Source organism: Colletotrichum tamarilloi (assembly GCF_030869305.1).
Source record: "Colletotrichum tamarilloi strain Tom-12 chromosome Unknown Scaffold_4.1, whole genome shotgun sequence".
NCBI classification, from domain to species: Eukaryota; Fungi; Ascomycota; class Sordariomycetes; order Glomerellales; family Glomerellaceae; genus Colletotrichum; species Colletotrichum tamarilloi.
Window position 1 is genome coordinate 1,194,068 of NW_026849387.1, and position 15,350 is coordinate 1,209,417.

At 54.7% G+C, this 15,350-nt stretch overlaps 8 protein-coding genes across 8 annotated transcripts; 2 read left to right on the top strand and 6 right to left on the bottom strand.

Moving 5' to 3' along the window:
- Positions 1-256: 256 nt before the first annotated feature.
- CTAM01_02057 (uncharacterized protein) lies at positions 257-1,766 on the bottom strand (the record flags this gene model as incomplete). The annotated part of the gene is made up of 2 exons (XM_060518096.1): positions 257-1,103; positions 1,171-1,766. 2 exons carry the CDS (start codon positions 1,764-1,766, stop codon positions 257-259), a joined length of 1,443 nt encoding a protein of 480 aa, XP_060387630.1.
- Positions 1,767-2,669: 903 nt separating this feature from the next.
- Positions 2,670-4,139, top strand: CTAM01_02058 (uncharacterized protein; the record flags this gene model as incomplete). Its single annotated transcript, XM_060518097.1, has 3 exons — positions 2,670-2,939; positions 3,000-3,204; positions 3,265-4,139. The coding sequence occupies 3 exons, from the start codon at positions 2,670-2,672 to the stop codon at positions 4,137-4,139; spliced, it is 1,350 nt and encodes a 449-aa protein (XP_060387631.1).
- Positions 4,140-4,390: 251 nt separating this feature from the next.
- CTAM01_02059 (uncharacterized protein) lies at positions 4,391-6,382 on the bottom strand (the record flags this gene model as incomplete). The annotated part of the gene is made up of 7 exons (XM_060518098.1): positions 4,391-5,049; positions 5,111-5,353; positions 5,403-5,477; positions 5,528-5,891; positions 5,960-6,126; positions 6,196-6,229; positions 6,311-6,382. The coding sequence occupies 7 exons, from the start codon at positions 6,380-6,382 to the stop codon at positions 4,391-4,393; spliced, it is 1,614 nt and encodes a 537-aa protein (XP_060387632.1).
- An 860-nt stretch (positions 6,383-7,242) lies between these two features.
- Positions 7,243-8,952, top strand: CTAM01_02060 (peptidyl-prolyl cis-trans isomerase-like 2; the record flags this gene model as incomplete). The annotated part of the gene is made up of 1 exon (XM_060518099.1): positions 7,243-8,952. The coding sequence occupies one exon, from the start codon at positions 7,243-7,245 to the stop codon at positions 8,950-8,952; it is 1,710 nt and encodes a 569-aa protein (XP_060387633.1).
- Positions 8,953-9,138: 186 nt separating this feature from the next.
- Positions 9,139-11,259, bottom strand: CTAM01_02061 (uncharacterized protein; the record flags this gene model as incomplete). The annotated part of the gene is made up of 2 exons (XM_060518100.1): positions 9,139-11,040; positions 11,200-11,259. The coding sequence occupies 2 exons, from the start codon at positions 11,257-11,259 to the stop codon at positions 9,139-9,141; spliced, it is 1,962 nt and encodes a 653-aa protein (XP_060387634.1).
- Positions 11,260-11,498: 239 nt separating this feature from the next.
- Positions 11,499-12,029, bottom strand: CTAM01_02062 (uncharacterized protein; the record flags this gene model as incomplete). The annotated part of the gene is made up of 1 exon (XM_060518101.1): positions 11,499-12,029. One exon carries the CDS (start codon positions 12,027-12,029, stop codon positions 11,499-11,501), a length of 531 nt encoding a protein of 176 aa, XP_060387635.1.
- A 574-nt stretch (positions 12,030-12,603) lies between these two features.
- CTAM01_02063 (uncharacterized protein) lies at positions 12,604-13,047 on the bottom strand (the record flags this gene model as incomplete). The annotated part of the gene is made up of 2 exons (XM_060518102.1): positions 12,604-12,721; positions 12,773-13,047. 2 exons carry the CDS (start codon positions 13,045-13,047, stop codon positions 12,604-12,606), a joined length of 393 nt encoding a protein of 130 aa, XP_060387636.1.
- A 511-nt stretch (positions 13,048-13,558) lies between these two features.
- Positions 13,559-14,970, bottom strand: CTAM01_02064 (glucanase B; the record flags this gene model as incomplete). The annotated part of the gene is made up of 2 exons (XM_060518103.1): positions 13,559-13,622; positions 13,712-14,970. The coding sequence occupies 2 exons, from the start codon at positions 14,968-14,970 to the stop codon at positions 13,559-13,561; spliced, it is 1,323 nt and encodes a 440-aa protein (XP_060387637.1).
- Positions 14,971-15,350: the final 380 nt, after the last annotated feature.

Genomic DNA, 15,350 nt, shown 5'->3' on the forward strand with positions numbered 1-15,350 from the left:
ATTTTCATCTGTAATTTTTGAATATCTAGTTGCTTTGGGGGGCCTAACAAGAGCGAGGAACAAGAGTCCAGCGGTAATCATTTACGGTGGTCATTTCTACACAACACCAAGGGCGGCGTTACGTGTCAAAGCATGGTCGGGCAAAATATGACTCCGCATATAGGTAAACTCCAGACGTTTATGAGTGTTATCTTGATATATAGCTTAATTGATGATACTGGCTGATACATGGCCGTATGAACTATCAACTCTTCTCTTACACCATCCTGAGTGAGAATCCACCGCCTTTCTCTTCCTTGTCTCTGCCCTGGAAGATGCCGCTAAAGTCGACATCACCCAGATCTGCTGCATTCTGCCCGCGGACGGGAGCATTCGGTTCATGTCTTCGCCTCCTCTCCTGGCCAGCTTTGCTGGGGAACGTTGGAAACATGCCCTCCTTCTTGGGCTTCGGATCCTCCCTAAAATATTTGTGCTCCAGCATCTCCTTGGCCGACGGCCTCGAATCCGGGTTCAACGAAAGCAGGTCGTTGAGCAACTTACATCCGGCATTCGTCAGTGTGGTAAACTTGGTCCGAATCATGGACCCTGTGACATTGGGCGTCTTAGGAAATCGCAGAGACCGCGCGTTGGGCAGGCTCCTGAACGAGGGCCACTTCTCCTGCGTCGGCACGCCGCAGAGCTCAAAAATCTTGGTCACCTGGTCGACCTCGTTGGTGCCTTGCAACAGCGGCTCCCGCGTCAGGAGCTCGCCAAAGATGCAGCCCACGCTCCACATATCGACGGCCTTGCCGTAGGCCTTCGCGCCGAGAAGCAGCTCGGGCGAGCGATACCACAGCGTCACGACGAGCTGGGTCAGCTTCGGGGCCGGGTCGCCGACGTACCGTGCCATGCCAAAGTCTGCTATCTTGAGCTGGCCGCGGTTGTTGAGGAGGAGGTTCGAGGTTTTGAGGTCGCGGTGGAGGATCCAGTTGTCGTGGAGGTAGGCGACGCCGGCGGTTAGTTGCCAGAGGAGGGTTTTGACTTCGGAGAGGAGGAAGGGTTCGGGCATGTCTTCTAGGATGCTCTTAAGGTCGTGTTCGACGAACTCTAGTACTAGGAAGATACTACAAACTCTGTTGTTAGCGTTGCCACCACTAAGAAAGCAGGCTGATAGATGTATAGGTTTCGTACTTTTCAATCTTTGAGGTGTCGTCCCCCACAACAACCTCCTCAAGGTTGACGATATTGCGATGGCTGCAGTCTCGCAGGATCTGTATCTCTCGCAGCCCCGTCACAGGCAGCCCGTTGCGATCACTTGGTTCGATCTTCAACCTCTTGAGCGCAACGACCTTGCCACTAGAAGCTTCCTTGGCCCGCGACACCCAGCCGTATGTGCCTTCCTCGATATCGTTGAGCTTGTCGTAGTTCTCCACGCTCCGGCACTTGCCCCAGTGGCCGACGGGGAAGCGCATGAGCTTCGCCGCGCCCTCTTTTGCATCTGGTGGCGCACCGTCGTCGCCATTGGCTGATGTTGTCCCGTCTTCTGCGTCGGGCGTGAACTTGCGCCGTTTCGCTGGCCGCGTGCTGTCGTTGACGTCGCCGTCGTTCTCAGTTCCATTGCTGCTCTTCGCCGCCCTCGCCTGCTGCGCTAATCGTTCCGCCTCGGCGGCTTTGCGCGCCTTTTCGGCTTTCAAACGTTTCTTGTCCTCCTTTTCTCGCTTTAGTTTTGCATCCAAGGCTGCGTCCTCTGCGCTGTCTGCCCACCTCGACTTGGCGTTGCTCGCCATGGTCGGCGGCGAGGGTGGTTGTGGATTTGGGCGCAACAGACGGGAAAGCCTCTTGTTAACTAAGAAAGCATGTGATGTAGGTGAGTCTCCAATCTTCGTCTCGAGAGGGGTTGTCGGGAGGGGACTCGTGTGTGGCAGTTTCGTCGTAGTTTAAGCCACTTGGAAATAGCCTACGACTTGCAATCGCGCTGCCGTTCAGGTGGTGCAGTGAAGCAGGGATCAGGCGCGGCGACTCGGCGGCTACCATGCTCCGACTTTGTCCCATTCTTTTGTTTTTTCTCGGGGACCCGGCGGCGGGAGCTCATGCAAGTCACAACCAGAGCTAGGTGGGTAGCGTCCCGGAATTGCAGGCTTCCCTTATCTTATCGTACCCCAAAAGTTTGGTTTGACAAAGCTCCAGAAGCTGCTCCTTGCTTGTCACTGGAAACTCTCACGACGCGCAGCCGTAAACGAACCGGACGAAGCGAACGTCGTAGGTACAAGGCTACCTGCCTCACCCGAAACGAGAAACCCCTCCTCGAATTGCAGTTCCACATGCACATGTGCTACTAAGGGCTCCTCTCTTTCTTGAGGAATCCCGCGATGATCCCGACAGCTCGTTGAAGCCCAGAAATTTACTCGAAGTAGCAAAGAGAACCTGTGGAAATACGCAAAGATGCAGCGACTATCTCGTCAAAGAATTTTGTTGGATGGCCTTCGTGGCGCTACCATATCCCGCGCCGTGCAGCGGACCAGCGCAGCGCATGCTTCCAGATGCTTTTCAAGCACGGTCTCAAGGCGGGATGGAGAGGAGAGGAAATGGTCCACGCCTTTGGCAAAGCAACTGGCTGAGGCTATCTCGGTACTACACCTGCGCTCTTCCTTAACGTTGATTGCATTCCTCTAATGTTGTTCATGTCATAGATGACCGGCCCCGTACCTCTCGCGAGCTATATGCGCATGTGTCTGACCGGTGACATTGACGGATACTATACGGGTTTGGCCGAAGAGAACAGAGACCAGTTCGGCTTGAAGGGAGACTTTGTTACGTCGCCCGAGATTTCCCAGATATTCGGCGAACTGATTGGCATCTGGTTCGTTGCGGAGTGGTTGAGCCAGGGCAAGCCTAGTAAGGGCGTCGAGCTCATGGAGGTCGGTCCCGGGCGTGGCACTCTAATGGACGACATGCTTCGTGTAAGTGGAATTGAGTTGCCTGGGGCAAGTGAACGTTGACGACTGACATTCCGTATATAGACTGTGCAGAACTTCAAGGGTTTTGCGCAGAGCATCGACGCCATCTACATGGTTGAGGCCAGCCCTCAGCTCCGAGAGGCACAGAAGAACCTCCTTTGCGGTCCTGACGCGCCCATGACCGAATCCAAAGTCGGCTATCACAGCGTTTGCAAGCGGACCAACTTACCCATTGTCTGGACCGAGACCATTAAGTCTATCCCTCAAAGTAAGCACCATGAATCCGTTGCGGCTTCGGGAGGACTCGAAAGGCTGATACCATCTCCAGGCCCCGAGAAGATGCCCCTGATTGTGGCACATGAGTTCTTCGATGCGCTCCCCATCCACGCCTTCCAAGCCGTCACCGTCCCCCCTTCCCCGCCCAAAGAGCCCATACCAGGACAACCTGCCCCGAGAACCCCCCCTCCTCGTGAACCTGAAGGACCCAAGATCGAATGGCGCGAGATGCTCGTCTCGCCGACACCGCCAGACGCCACCCACGCGACCATGAACATACCGAAATCAGAACAGGGCGACCCGATCCCCGATTTCCAAATGACGCTCGCCACAGGCCCAACCCGCCACTCGCGTTACGTCCCCGAGACTTCATCCCGCTACCGCCGTCTGAAAGCCACCGTCCCGGACGCCGTAGCCGAGATCTGCCCCGACGCTTCCATCTACGCCGCCGACTTTGCCAGCCGCATCGGTGGCTCAAAGCAGCATCCCAAAGTCCGGCCCTCTGGTGCGGCACTGATCCTGGATTACGGCACGTCCGACACCGTCCCCATCAACTCTCTGAGAGGCATCCGCCGTCACCGCCGCGTCAGTCCCTTCTCGGAACCCGGTCTCGTCGACCTGAGCGCCGACGTCGACTTCACCGCCATCGCTGAGGCAGCGATGGTCGCGAGTGAGGGTGTTGAGGTCCACGGACCGGTCGACCAGGGCGCATTTCTGGGTCAGATGGGCATCAAAGAGCGTGCCGAGGTGTTGATAAAGCAAGTCAAAGCCAATGCGGCCGCTGACAAGGCGCAGGCCATCGAGGGTGCATGGAAGCGTCTTGTGGACCGTGGCCCCGGCGGGATGGGTAAGGTCTACAAGGCCATGGCCATCTTGCCTGAGAACGACGGAAAGAGGCGTCCTGTCGGCTTTGGCGGCGACGTGTAAGACTTGTCGTGTACTTTTAGTTTAGGAACCACCTGTAAAATGATACCAAACGAGAGCAGACTCGAGAGCATTATTTGCGATCATATAATTGACAATGGGGTACCCCCGACCTCTACATGACAATGAATCTTCTCTCCTGAATGACGGAAACCGAGTATACTGCGCCAACGCCGCCCTTGAAGTGCATACTTTACACTGCAGTTACGCAATTGCTACTTTTTCCGATGCCCGGAACCCAAAATGCCCACCGTCTATTTCTTGCTTACAAGCTTGGCGTCTTCCTCATCAGAATCATCCGAGAACCTGTCGCCATCTTCTCCCACTGCGAAGATGGTCTCTCCATCCAAAGACTCGCGAGGGATGTGTCTTTGTGGCTGCGCTTGGGGCATGCTCGCCGGTGCGGCCGAGGAGCCACCGTGGCCAGGAGTGGATGATGGAGCAGTGGTGTTGTTCTTGCCCAGTTGGGCTTCCTCGTCGTCATCGTCCGAGTCAATGCCGCCAATATCAGCCATCGTGAACGTGCCATCATCGTCTTGTGCAATTTCGTCACTCATGGCGAAGCGTCGGTTGTTCGCCGTGGGTCTCCAGACGTAGGCAATGAATGCCACATCGGCGAAGTAGACAAGATTCAGCCAGCCATCGAGAACGAACCACCGCGACTTCCAGTGGAAGGGAACGTAGTCGGGGTCGCTGACTGATGCGAAGCTGAAGCTGTTGAAGAAGAAAAAGCCGAAGATGACAAAAATACTGATCAGGATACACCACCATAGCTTCTTGTACATGGCTTCCTTTGCATGCTGCTTGCGCTCACGCAGGTCCTTGAGCGTGAAGTTCAGGGAGTTTAGCGTCCAGATGTAGAATCCGGTGAGTGTACCTGCAAGAGGGAGGACGATGAGAAGCACGAAGGGACCTATGGTGTATTAGTCTACAACGGTCTGGGTAGCTTGAGTAATGAGGATATAACGGCTTACCAGCAGCGTCTGGGGTAATCAGCAAGCTGGTGATCGCATACACGAGCCCGAAGACAAAGTGGGCAATCGCAAGCCAGCGTACCCAGATCATCGTTCGTCCAAGCGTGTGTTTGACTACACCATATCCCATGCAGACAATGAGCAACAAAAAGAAAGAGAACGAGTTGCGAGCGGCGTTCAAAATGGCTACTATTACTAGTAACACCTTGGAGCCGATATTCGCACCATTTCGGTTGAGGTAGTCTGTCTTAGGTCAATTTAATTTCTTGCAACTGAAAAAACGGAACCTTACCATAGAAGCCCCATGTCAAGAGCATCTCCACAACAAGGAAGATGATGATGGCCGTAATGTAGTTCTGAACCGGTACTGCGATTGTGATTAGATGGGCAACAACTGCATTGAACCTTTCGACTTACGAATATCATGGCGGTGCTGGTAGTACAAAAAGCCCCAGAATACGGCAACTAAGGCATAGAGAATAGTGATTCCTCCGTAGAAGGGTAGCTTCGGAATTTGAGTCGCGGGCAGCTCGCCATAGGCATTACGGAACTCCACGACAGCGGTGAACTCGCCCGCGGTGAACTTATCGGTCAGGACGCAGTAATAGCCCGTCTTCTTGATCATGTATTTGGTGCTCTGGGGTTCCTTGAGGTGGATGGCTTTCGTTTCGATGATGTTCTTCGACTTCGTCGTGGCTTCCTTATCGATGATGAACTTGCCAATATCCGTCTCGTTGCAGTAGTTCTTCTGAACAAATGCTTCCTGGCAAATGCCGATTTTCTGGTTGAAACGGAGTGTCAGCCACCCATTACAATTGGTCTCGGGCTTGTCGAACGAGTGTATCTTACATTCTCTGCATCTGGAGTCTCACGAACGCCAATCAAGTCCTCGTCTTTCCACTCGAAGATGACCAAGCTCACGGTAGGATCCTGGTCCGCTGGCGCTTCCTTCGGGATGAACATGACGTTGATGTAAGGGTCGACAGGTCCGCCCCAGGCACTGCGGCTATACATGCCTGCGTTATACCATTATCAGTATCGTGTCGTGCATAGTAACTACGCTCTCCAGCCACTGTGGAAATTACCTGAGCATCTCTGTCTGTTCTCGTCCGTTTGGTCCTATGGCAGCGAGGTCAAATTAGCTTCTGATAGCACCGGGCTAGGTATGTCGCAATCATTGCTTCAAGATAGGAGTCTTACCATTTTCACCTCCAGAGCATTAGCCGCCCAGAGGGACATGCCCAGGACGGAGGCATAGAGCCAGGCCTTCATCTTGAGGACAGGTACCGTAGGCCGGAAGATTGCGACGGAGAGTAGGTATTTAAGGTTTGGTAGACTAGAAGTCGAGGGGAAGCGATCGCTGCGTGATGCTCGCCTTGGGTGTCAAGCTCCAGCCAGCTCTATCTACGACGATGTTACTGAGACGATGGTCGCATGTAGCATGCCGAACCGAAAGAGGGCATGCGACTTGGGTACGGTTGGATAATGGCGCTGAGAGATCGTGAAATTCAGCAAATCCGGCCAATTCGGATACGTTGCACGGAGGCGGTGTTGAAGGGAGCTTGTAGCAGATGGAAGTCTGTCAGTGCCAGCCTGGCAGACAGGAACCGGACCTTGCGCGAAACTTGCAGCGTGAGGGAGGTGCGTGCCAAGCTCCGAGGTACCTACGTACGCTTACTACTGGAACTTCCAACACTCGGAGAGTTTCATTGGTCAGTACGCCAGGGAACACTGCGCTACTGGTTTCTACGCAGAGCTACTAGTCGAAACATGGGTACCTTTCAACGTGTTTGGGGGCAGATATCCCTAACGAAGGTAGCATAGGTATCCGAAGGTAAGGGAGCCTCCCGGTAAGGTAGGGAGGACAGCTTGCCTCAGCTCCATACATGGAAGGTACAAAGTGCCACTGCACGGCAGCCACCCTTTCAGGATGCCGCTAAGGTAGTCGCCCCTCCTGCATAATTACTAGTGAAGATTCCTATCGCATTTCCTGGCTCAGATTCAACTTCTGCAATTATTGTATGGCGCGGCTACGACGAAACACCCACGTCTTTCACATCGCGGTCCCGCCATCATAACCCTGTCAGCCTCGTTCAACAGCGCCTAAGGACCGATTCCCGTTAACGGCGACAATGGGCAAAAACACAGACAAGCTCTACATTACCCATTCTGAGTGGTCATCATCGGATGCCTACTCTGCCAGCGCCGGCGCTAATGTCAATTCGCGGTCGCGAGGCTCCTTTCGCCGTTTGCCCTTCAACTTTTGTGCCGCTAGCCTCCAGCCCTTCAAGAATCCAGTCTGCACCAAGGATGGTACTATCTTCGACGTCGAAATCATCAGCTCGTGGTTGGACAAGCACAACACAAATCCTGTCAATGGCGAGCCGTTGAACGCCAAAGACCTGATCAAGCTGAACTTTTCAAGGAACGCCGAAACCGACTCGAGGAGCGCAGGCTTAAGCGATGGCCAAGGCGATCTGATCGATCCCGTCACCTTCAAGGTCTTCACTGACAACACTCACATCGTTGCGATTCGACATGGAACATATGCAAACGTCTTTGCCTGGGAGACCGTCGAACGAATGAATATCAAGGCGAAGAACTGGCAGGATCTTGTTGACGACGAAAAGTTCACAAGAGCGGATATCATTACCTTGCAGGACCCCCAGAACGCTGCTAGCAGAGACTTGAGCCAGTTCAAATACCTCAAGGATGGCGAAGATGCTATCCTGAGCAAAGAGCAAGAAGAGGAGCGGAAGAATGGCAATGTCAACATTGATGCGCTGGGCAGGATTGGTGACAAGGTCCTGCGCGCAAAAGAGGCTGTCGAGAAAGCGAGGAAGGAACGCGATGGAGGCGCCGACGTCAACCGCTCTTCAGGTGCCGTTGTGAAGGCGACATCTGCAGCCCAAAGGAAATCCATGGTAACGGAGAAGAAGATCCCGTCAAATGCTGCGGTCTACACCAACGGCAGAGCTGCCGCCAGTTTCACCAGCACAGGCCTCACGCCCGAGACGAGTGGCGAGAGGGCACTCTTGACTGACGAAGAGTACATGCTCAAGCCGAAACGGGTCAAGATCAAAGGATATGTCCGCATAGAGACAAACTTGGGCGACCTCAATATCGAACTGTATCCGGAATACGCACCTCGCGCGGTATGGAACTTTACGAGATTGGCCCAGAAGGGCTATTATAAGGGTGTCACCTTCCACCGAAACATCAGAAACTTCATGCTCCAGGGAGGCGATCCTTCAGGCACAGGCAAGGGCGGCACCAGCATCTGGGGAAAGAACTTTGAAGACGAGTTCGACGGGCCTTTGACGCATGATGCTCGCGGCGTTCTTAGCATGGCAAACAAAGGCAAGAATACCAACTCAAGCCAGTTCTTCATCATCTATCGGCCAACGAAGCACCTGGACAACAAGCATACTGTATTTGGCAAGGTCGTTGGTGGGCTCGACGTGCTTTCCAAAATGGAAGACGTTCCCACCGACGGGTCCGACAGACCTTTGAACAAGATTGTCATAAACGACGTGGTGGTCTATCTGGATCCGTTCCAAGAGTTCCTCAAGGAAAAGAGCGAGATCGAGAATCTGGAAAAGAAGAGGCAGGCAATAGCCTTGAGTGGAGGTACCGAAGACGACAAGACAACGTGGACGGGCAAGCGGATCCGAGCCGACGGCACTGTGGACAGTGGGAGTGCCGGAGCTGGCGTGGGCAAATACCTGAAGTCGCAGGGCTCCGCTGCTGCAGATACGGGGGCGGCCGACTTGGATACTTGGGAAGAACCGGCCAAGAAGAAGTTCAAAAGTGGCGGATTCGGCAATTTCGATAACTGGTGAGACATCGTGGCCGATTTAACGCTGATATAGTTGAAGGCTATGGGACGAAGAAAAGACATGATACCCCTTTTGACCATCATACTGCGCATCCAATGCTACTTGGATCTTCTGCGCACCATCTATGTATATGTCTATTGATACAAAGGCAGCAAGCGTTTCAGCCACGCCTCACTAAGCTCTCCAGATCTAAACGATCAAGTCGGACGGTATATGTGTCTGTGGCATCCGATTCCAGGATACATCAGACCACGGAATATACACCTCCTTGTCCCGAACCATGAGTGCCACTCCATGAGCTTGCATCAACCCCGACTCTTCGAGTATCGCTTTCAGTCGGTCGACGACAAAGTCTTTGACTTCTTGCGTACAACACGATGAAACTCCAACCAAGTACAGCGGCCACACAATCGTGTTGCTTGCGGAAGCAAGGGTCATGAACCGCTCGGCATCGTTGCTGCGGCCCTTCGCGTAGGTTGGGTCTTGCAGAGTTGGGCCATTGAAAGACCTCGGGCCTGGCGGCGTTTCAGCCACGGACGACGGCGAAGACGACGATGCAGAAATCGAAGGAGATAGCACAATTCGAGACGGAGACTTCGTTACTGGTACAATGGCTGACGGTGAGCCGCCGCCGCCGCCTCCAAACAGAGCGTCTCTAAAATTGACAACGCCGAAATGTTGAGGAATGCTGGCCAACACAGTTTCGCAAAGTTTCTCCAACAATTCGACAGACTTTGCCAGCTGTAATTTTGCCTCGTACGGCCAGAGCATAATGTGTTGACCTTGAAAGCATTTGAAAAGCTCTCCGAGGATGGTCTCGTGTACCATCATTCTTATCGATCGGACGCCGTTCCAAGTCGCAGCCAGCCCCAGCGTGGCGTATACATCACAGCGGTGACCATCGAAAACGGATGGGTGTGATGTCGCAAGCCTCACAGATCTGTATCTCCACGTTTCAGGCAAATCGGCAATGACATCGGCAAAGTCTTGATCGACGCTGGACAGTTGGTTGATGATATCGGCCGTTTGGTTAAGTTTCCCGCTGTTAATGTCGTACCGCAGCTGCATGACCTTATATATGGGACCAGATAATCGCCAGCCAGGGTCAGTTCCGCCCGAAAGCATACCCAGCTGGTTCCGGAGGTCGATGAGAGACTGCGGCATGGGCATGTCTCTTTGCATACAGTTGATGAGGACGATCTGTGTCAGCATCATGAACATTCGTGCCCCCGCTCTAGTTGTGAACTGGCCGAGGCCTCGCATCTTGGCTAGAGCAGAGGCACCGTTGAGATGGTTTTGCCATGCTCTCACTGTCTGGTTGGTACGACCGCTCAACATTTCGTAGGTCCCCAACACGAGAATGGACAACATGGTGGTGTCCTTGACGGCTTCAACTGGGTCCCTCAGAGCATCATTTGTCATTTTGAGAGCGGCGCCGTAGCTCCGACGCGACCAGTCCATCATTTCTGCACACATTGTCAGGTGCGAAAGGCCTGCCAAGCCCACAGCAGCTATACTAGCCATCACGCCGTCCGCCTGTCGACTGGGCAGCATGCTGGCGGGGCGCCAGACATCAAAGATGAAGTCATAATTTTGATGGCAGGCATTCTCGTCCATGGAGACATAGCGAGAAAAGAAAAAGGCCGTGCCACGTTCCTGATATGAGGGCGACAAAGAGTACAGAGGCCTTGCGCGTGGTGCCATTGACCAAGGCCCGTCTTCGTCGTCATCGCTATCGGAGGAGGAGGATGACCATTGGATCTGCCGCGGCCGATGCCTAATAGTCATATTCTGCATCGTGGTTTCCATGGGACGAGGTGGATATTGGCGCCGAACGCTAGGTCTCACGGCCGTTCCAGGAGGACTCGGATCGGAGCTGTCGTGGTCGGTGCTTGCTATTACATTTTCGGAGGACGATCCGGCACTCGAGGCCTGTGCATTCTTTAATCGACCCCTTGCCTTCGTTTTGGCAGCTTTTTTGATGACGTGTGAACTCTCATCTCGGAACATGAGGTCGACGAGGTTTCGGTAGCCAGGACATTGTTGCTGTCGCTTCTCACACTGGCCACAGCCGGGCTCCTTTTGATCACACTGTTGGCATCGTCATTAGCCTAAAGTCAGAAGCCTCTCCCGCCGTCCGAGAAGACGTTGCCTCCCCGCCGACGTGCAAGAAACTTTTGGCAATCAACGACGAGAGCAGACCTAGCTGCACGAGTTGCGAGATGTCTACAACAAGGATAGGGAACTTACCCTGATCTTGCGCTCACGACAGTTGGAACAGCCTTTCGACGGCTTACCGCAGTAGACCATGCTGGAGACGCGGATATCTCTCCCAGAGCAGCCAAGAGGACCAGAAGAAAAAGATACAACTAAAAAAAGCCACGATGCGAAGTTGACAAAGGGCCAGTGTTGGGTTAAGAGCTGAGTAATGAGATGGATCGCTTCATGTGGGTGCCATGATCGGATCAGATCATGACACTGGATCTACTCCGTTATGCAATGGCGATCGAAGCGGGGAGGTGCGAGGCCAAGACGACTGGGCAGAAGATTTAATTTGGGGAGCAAACCGCGGGCAGCCCGATGGAAGAGGGGAGGGCAAAAAAAAAAACAAGACGGTCACATCCTCTCAACGGGAGAATCCTCCCTGGTCCTTGGGGGGGTCGAGAATGTGAGATGACGGACTGCGGCGGCGAGGAGGGGTGGCAGGTTGCCTTGATGTGGTCGATGAGGAGGGACAACAGCTGCAGTCTGCAATTGGACGTTGAACGTGTGAGTGGCACACGCTCGCACGCCTCGTTGTGTGCCTGAACCTGTGAAGGTATCCGTACGGCGAGCCGCGAAAGGGTCTGGACGACTGAAGGATGAGTGTAGAGAGGAGATGTGGGGGAGTGAGGAGACAGAGAGTTGAGGAAAGTGAGTGAGATTGGAGAGTGAGAGTGAGAGTGAGCCTGAGCCTGGCCTCCTTCTCCCTCCCGTCTCCTGTAAGGACGGGGAGACGACCTGAGAGCGGGATGTGTGTGCGTTATCGCCTTAGTCGCCTCTTCTTCGCGGCACCGGCACGCCGCACCAGCAGCTGTCATCTTTTGGTTTGCAGCAGGCCAACAGTAGAAGCACCTCACTTTCCGCGGGTTGCACTGTTGCGCATCGTCTTTTTGGCCGCGTCTAGGCCCTTTCGGAACAAACGACCGACCGGGGGCTTCGCGGGACTGGAACCCCTCGGAGGAGCTACTGCAGTGACGGACAGTTCGTGAGCGCCGAACTGGGGCCTCCTGGGGGTCTTCTGGAGCCCAGTTAGGTGCCGAGGTTTGATCCATATTGCGTTTTTATTGATCTTGTTCAGACTTTTTGTCACCGGTCCCAACGGTCGAGCAGCAAATTACAAACCATCCGTCCGCGGTCCGGGGTCCTGTTGCCGCCTTTCCGTGTTTCTCGAATCTCTCTCGGGAACAATCCAACAGCCGTCTCCGATCGACCATCGGTCTGCACGTACCCCTTCTATTCCGGCATTATCCTCTATTGTATTACAGTCTCTGTGACTCGTCGTCGTCAACGCCAATTCCAGTCGAGACTTGAACGCGTGGAATTCCCTCAAGGAGAAGAGAGAGCGCATACGTACGAATCTTCGTACGAGTATCCGCATGTCGCCCATGTCACCTACGGGAATGGCTGCAGCTCGCGTGCGGCATGCATCGAATAGGGCTTCCAGCGGAGTTGAGGCCAGGGTTGGAATTGTTTTAGCTCCGCTTTCCCAGCCAAATGCCCAGCCCTTTCTCTACGAAATTAGTACGAATACAGCCTACTGTCGCCGGCTGCATGCTGATTTCTAACGGTCTCTCCCAATCCCGTTCTTCGTTCAATTCCGGTGGGATCCACGAGAAAGAGAGAGACCGAAAGACAGCGGCCTACACCTGCATGACTGGCCCACTCCTTCGCTTCCTTCAAGTTCCCTCTGGGATTCTGCATTCTGCGGTGCCCGCCGAAAGGTGACTGGTCGCTTTCCGGGGCGGCACGCCGTGATCTGGCAATCTGTCGGGTTCGCTTCCCTGTCGCAGCTCCAGAGGGGAAAGGGCTGAATCGAAAGCAAGCCCTGTCAACCATTTTCTTTGCTGTCAGAGGTGTCACCGCAGAAGAGACATGCGGATGCAAACCATCTGCCTACTATTGTGTCTATACTCTGTACCATTGATTGGGTATTCTCGGAGGCCTCGTCACCAGTGACCGGGTCCGAGTCGACCAAACGCTGCGTTTCCTCCCGCTGCATTGGTCTACTACTGCAGAAAAAAGCAACGGGCCCTGAATGTTGTCTAAGACACGGACAGACTATTCGTTCAAGTTTCAACAGCGATTACGCCGCCAGGATTGGTGTTCCCCCATCGAGCCTTAGATGGGCGCCCGAACGTCTGCCATGGCCAGAGACATGCGGAGCATTGCCGCCGGCGACACAAACAAAACAACACAAGTTCTGGTCGGGGCTTTAAGCTCAATATTTGATGAATTGATTAAGAAAGAATGATGATATGTGACATGTGATGGTTACATATGCGCACAACTGTCTGGTATCTACGAATATCCACGCCAAAATGCAATCCAATATCGATCGATCGACCTATTACACCAGGGCTTTCACACGGGCCCACAGCCTCTGCCTCTTGCTCTTGGTATTGCTCCGGCGGCTGCGAATGAGAGGGACGTATTAGACACAATTACAAATTCCTGAGGGGGGAGGGGGGTTTGCATCGAGATACGGATGCCGGCCACTTACAGTTCCTTTTGCGACTGCGCTTCTTCCTTTTGCGGTTGCTTTTCTGACGTTGTTGCAGGAGCAGTTACAGCCTCTTTCGTTGCAACCTCAGTCGGGGCCTCAGCCGCAGCAGCAGTCGTACCATTGCCGCCGCCGATGCCAACGGTGAGAAGCTTCGGGTTGGAGTCGAACAGCGAACCGGACTGGTCCGTGCCGTTTGACGAGCTGACATCGTCGTAGGGGAACGCGTAGCCGCGGCCGTCAGGGCTGACCTCGTGACAAATGCGCGAGTAGTGGTTCGTCCGGACGTCCTTGTAGTAGTTGGCTACGCTTTCCCCCTCGGGCTGCCGGTCATTGATGAGCAGTGTCGACCGGTTAAAGGCCGCCGCGATGCGGGCGCCGATGGCCCCCATCTCAGCCTGGTTATTGGGGTACCCGCCAAACGGCCCCGTGCTGCAGCTGAAGATGTCGCGGGCGGCGGGCTGGGCAAAGGAGCCGACGGAGCCGAACGTCAGGAGATTATCGGAGCCCACGCGGCCCTTGACGTCGCCCCATTCGGCCTGCGTGTTGACGGTGAGGTCGGCGGAGCGGTACTTGTCCCACACGGCGTCCACGTAGGGCTGGTAGTACCCGTTGAAGAGGTTTTGGTTCATGACGATACCCGAGTTGGGGCTCAGGGCGCGCAGGTTAGCGGACCCGTCCGCCGTGCGCACGACGAGGTTGCTCCAGCCCGCGCCGTCGGCGGCATCTTGCGCCTTGAGCTTGTCGCAGATGATGTCGAGGGCGTTGCTCGGGAACCCTGGCACGTTGGTGACGGTGCCGGCGTCGTTCTCGAGCGTCAGGGACACGGGGATGCTGACAAAGTCGACGTACGAGATGTTGACGTAGACCTGGAAGCTGTTGAAGGTGAACTCGCAGAATCCCCAGTTGAGGTTGTAGTTGGGGTCCGCCGGGTTGGTCGCCGAGGGCTCCACCACGGCCGGGCCCGGGTTCAGGAAGAACTTGAGCGGGCCGTCCCGAGAGAACCATATGCGGCCGCCGGCGATCTGGGGAATGGTCAGCTTCTTCGTCGACCCCGGCGCGCCGAGCGGGATCGCGGTGTCGGCGCCGACGTCCTGGAGGATGTCCGAGGGCGAGCTCGGGTAGAAGCCGGTGACGCCGTCGGCCTGGAGAAGGAAGACGGCATTGTTGCGGTTGAGGTCCAGGCCGGTTACGTAGGCGTAGGCGTTGGCGGAGCCCGTATTGTTCTGGAGAACGATATCGAGGGTTGATCTCGTCATGGCTTCTTCTCTTACGCCTTGATATGCTGTTGTGTTTTCTGTTCTATGTCTCTTCTCTGGTGGGCCAAAGACTGTCAAGCTGTTTTCCCGACAAAGGATGACGATTCAAGCCTTTTTATTATCCAAGGCGGGATCCCCTCCGGTTCCAAGCTTGATGGGCCTGTACCTTGGAACGTCGACAGGCGCGACTAATACCTCTTAGCTAGGGTGGCCATGTGCAAGTTTTCTTTTGGAGCCCCCTGCCCTCCAACAGGATCTACAGGTGACTATTGGGTGACTCGGAACTGGTTATAAACAGCCCAGTACGGATACGCGACGCGCGAGTGTGATGTGTTAGATTCTCCCTTCCTTTGCTGGCACGGGCTGGATATGACGGAATC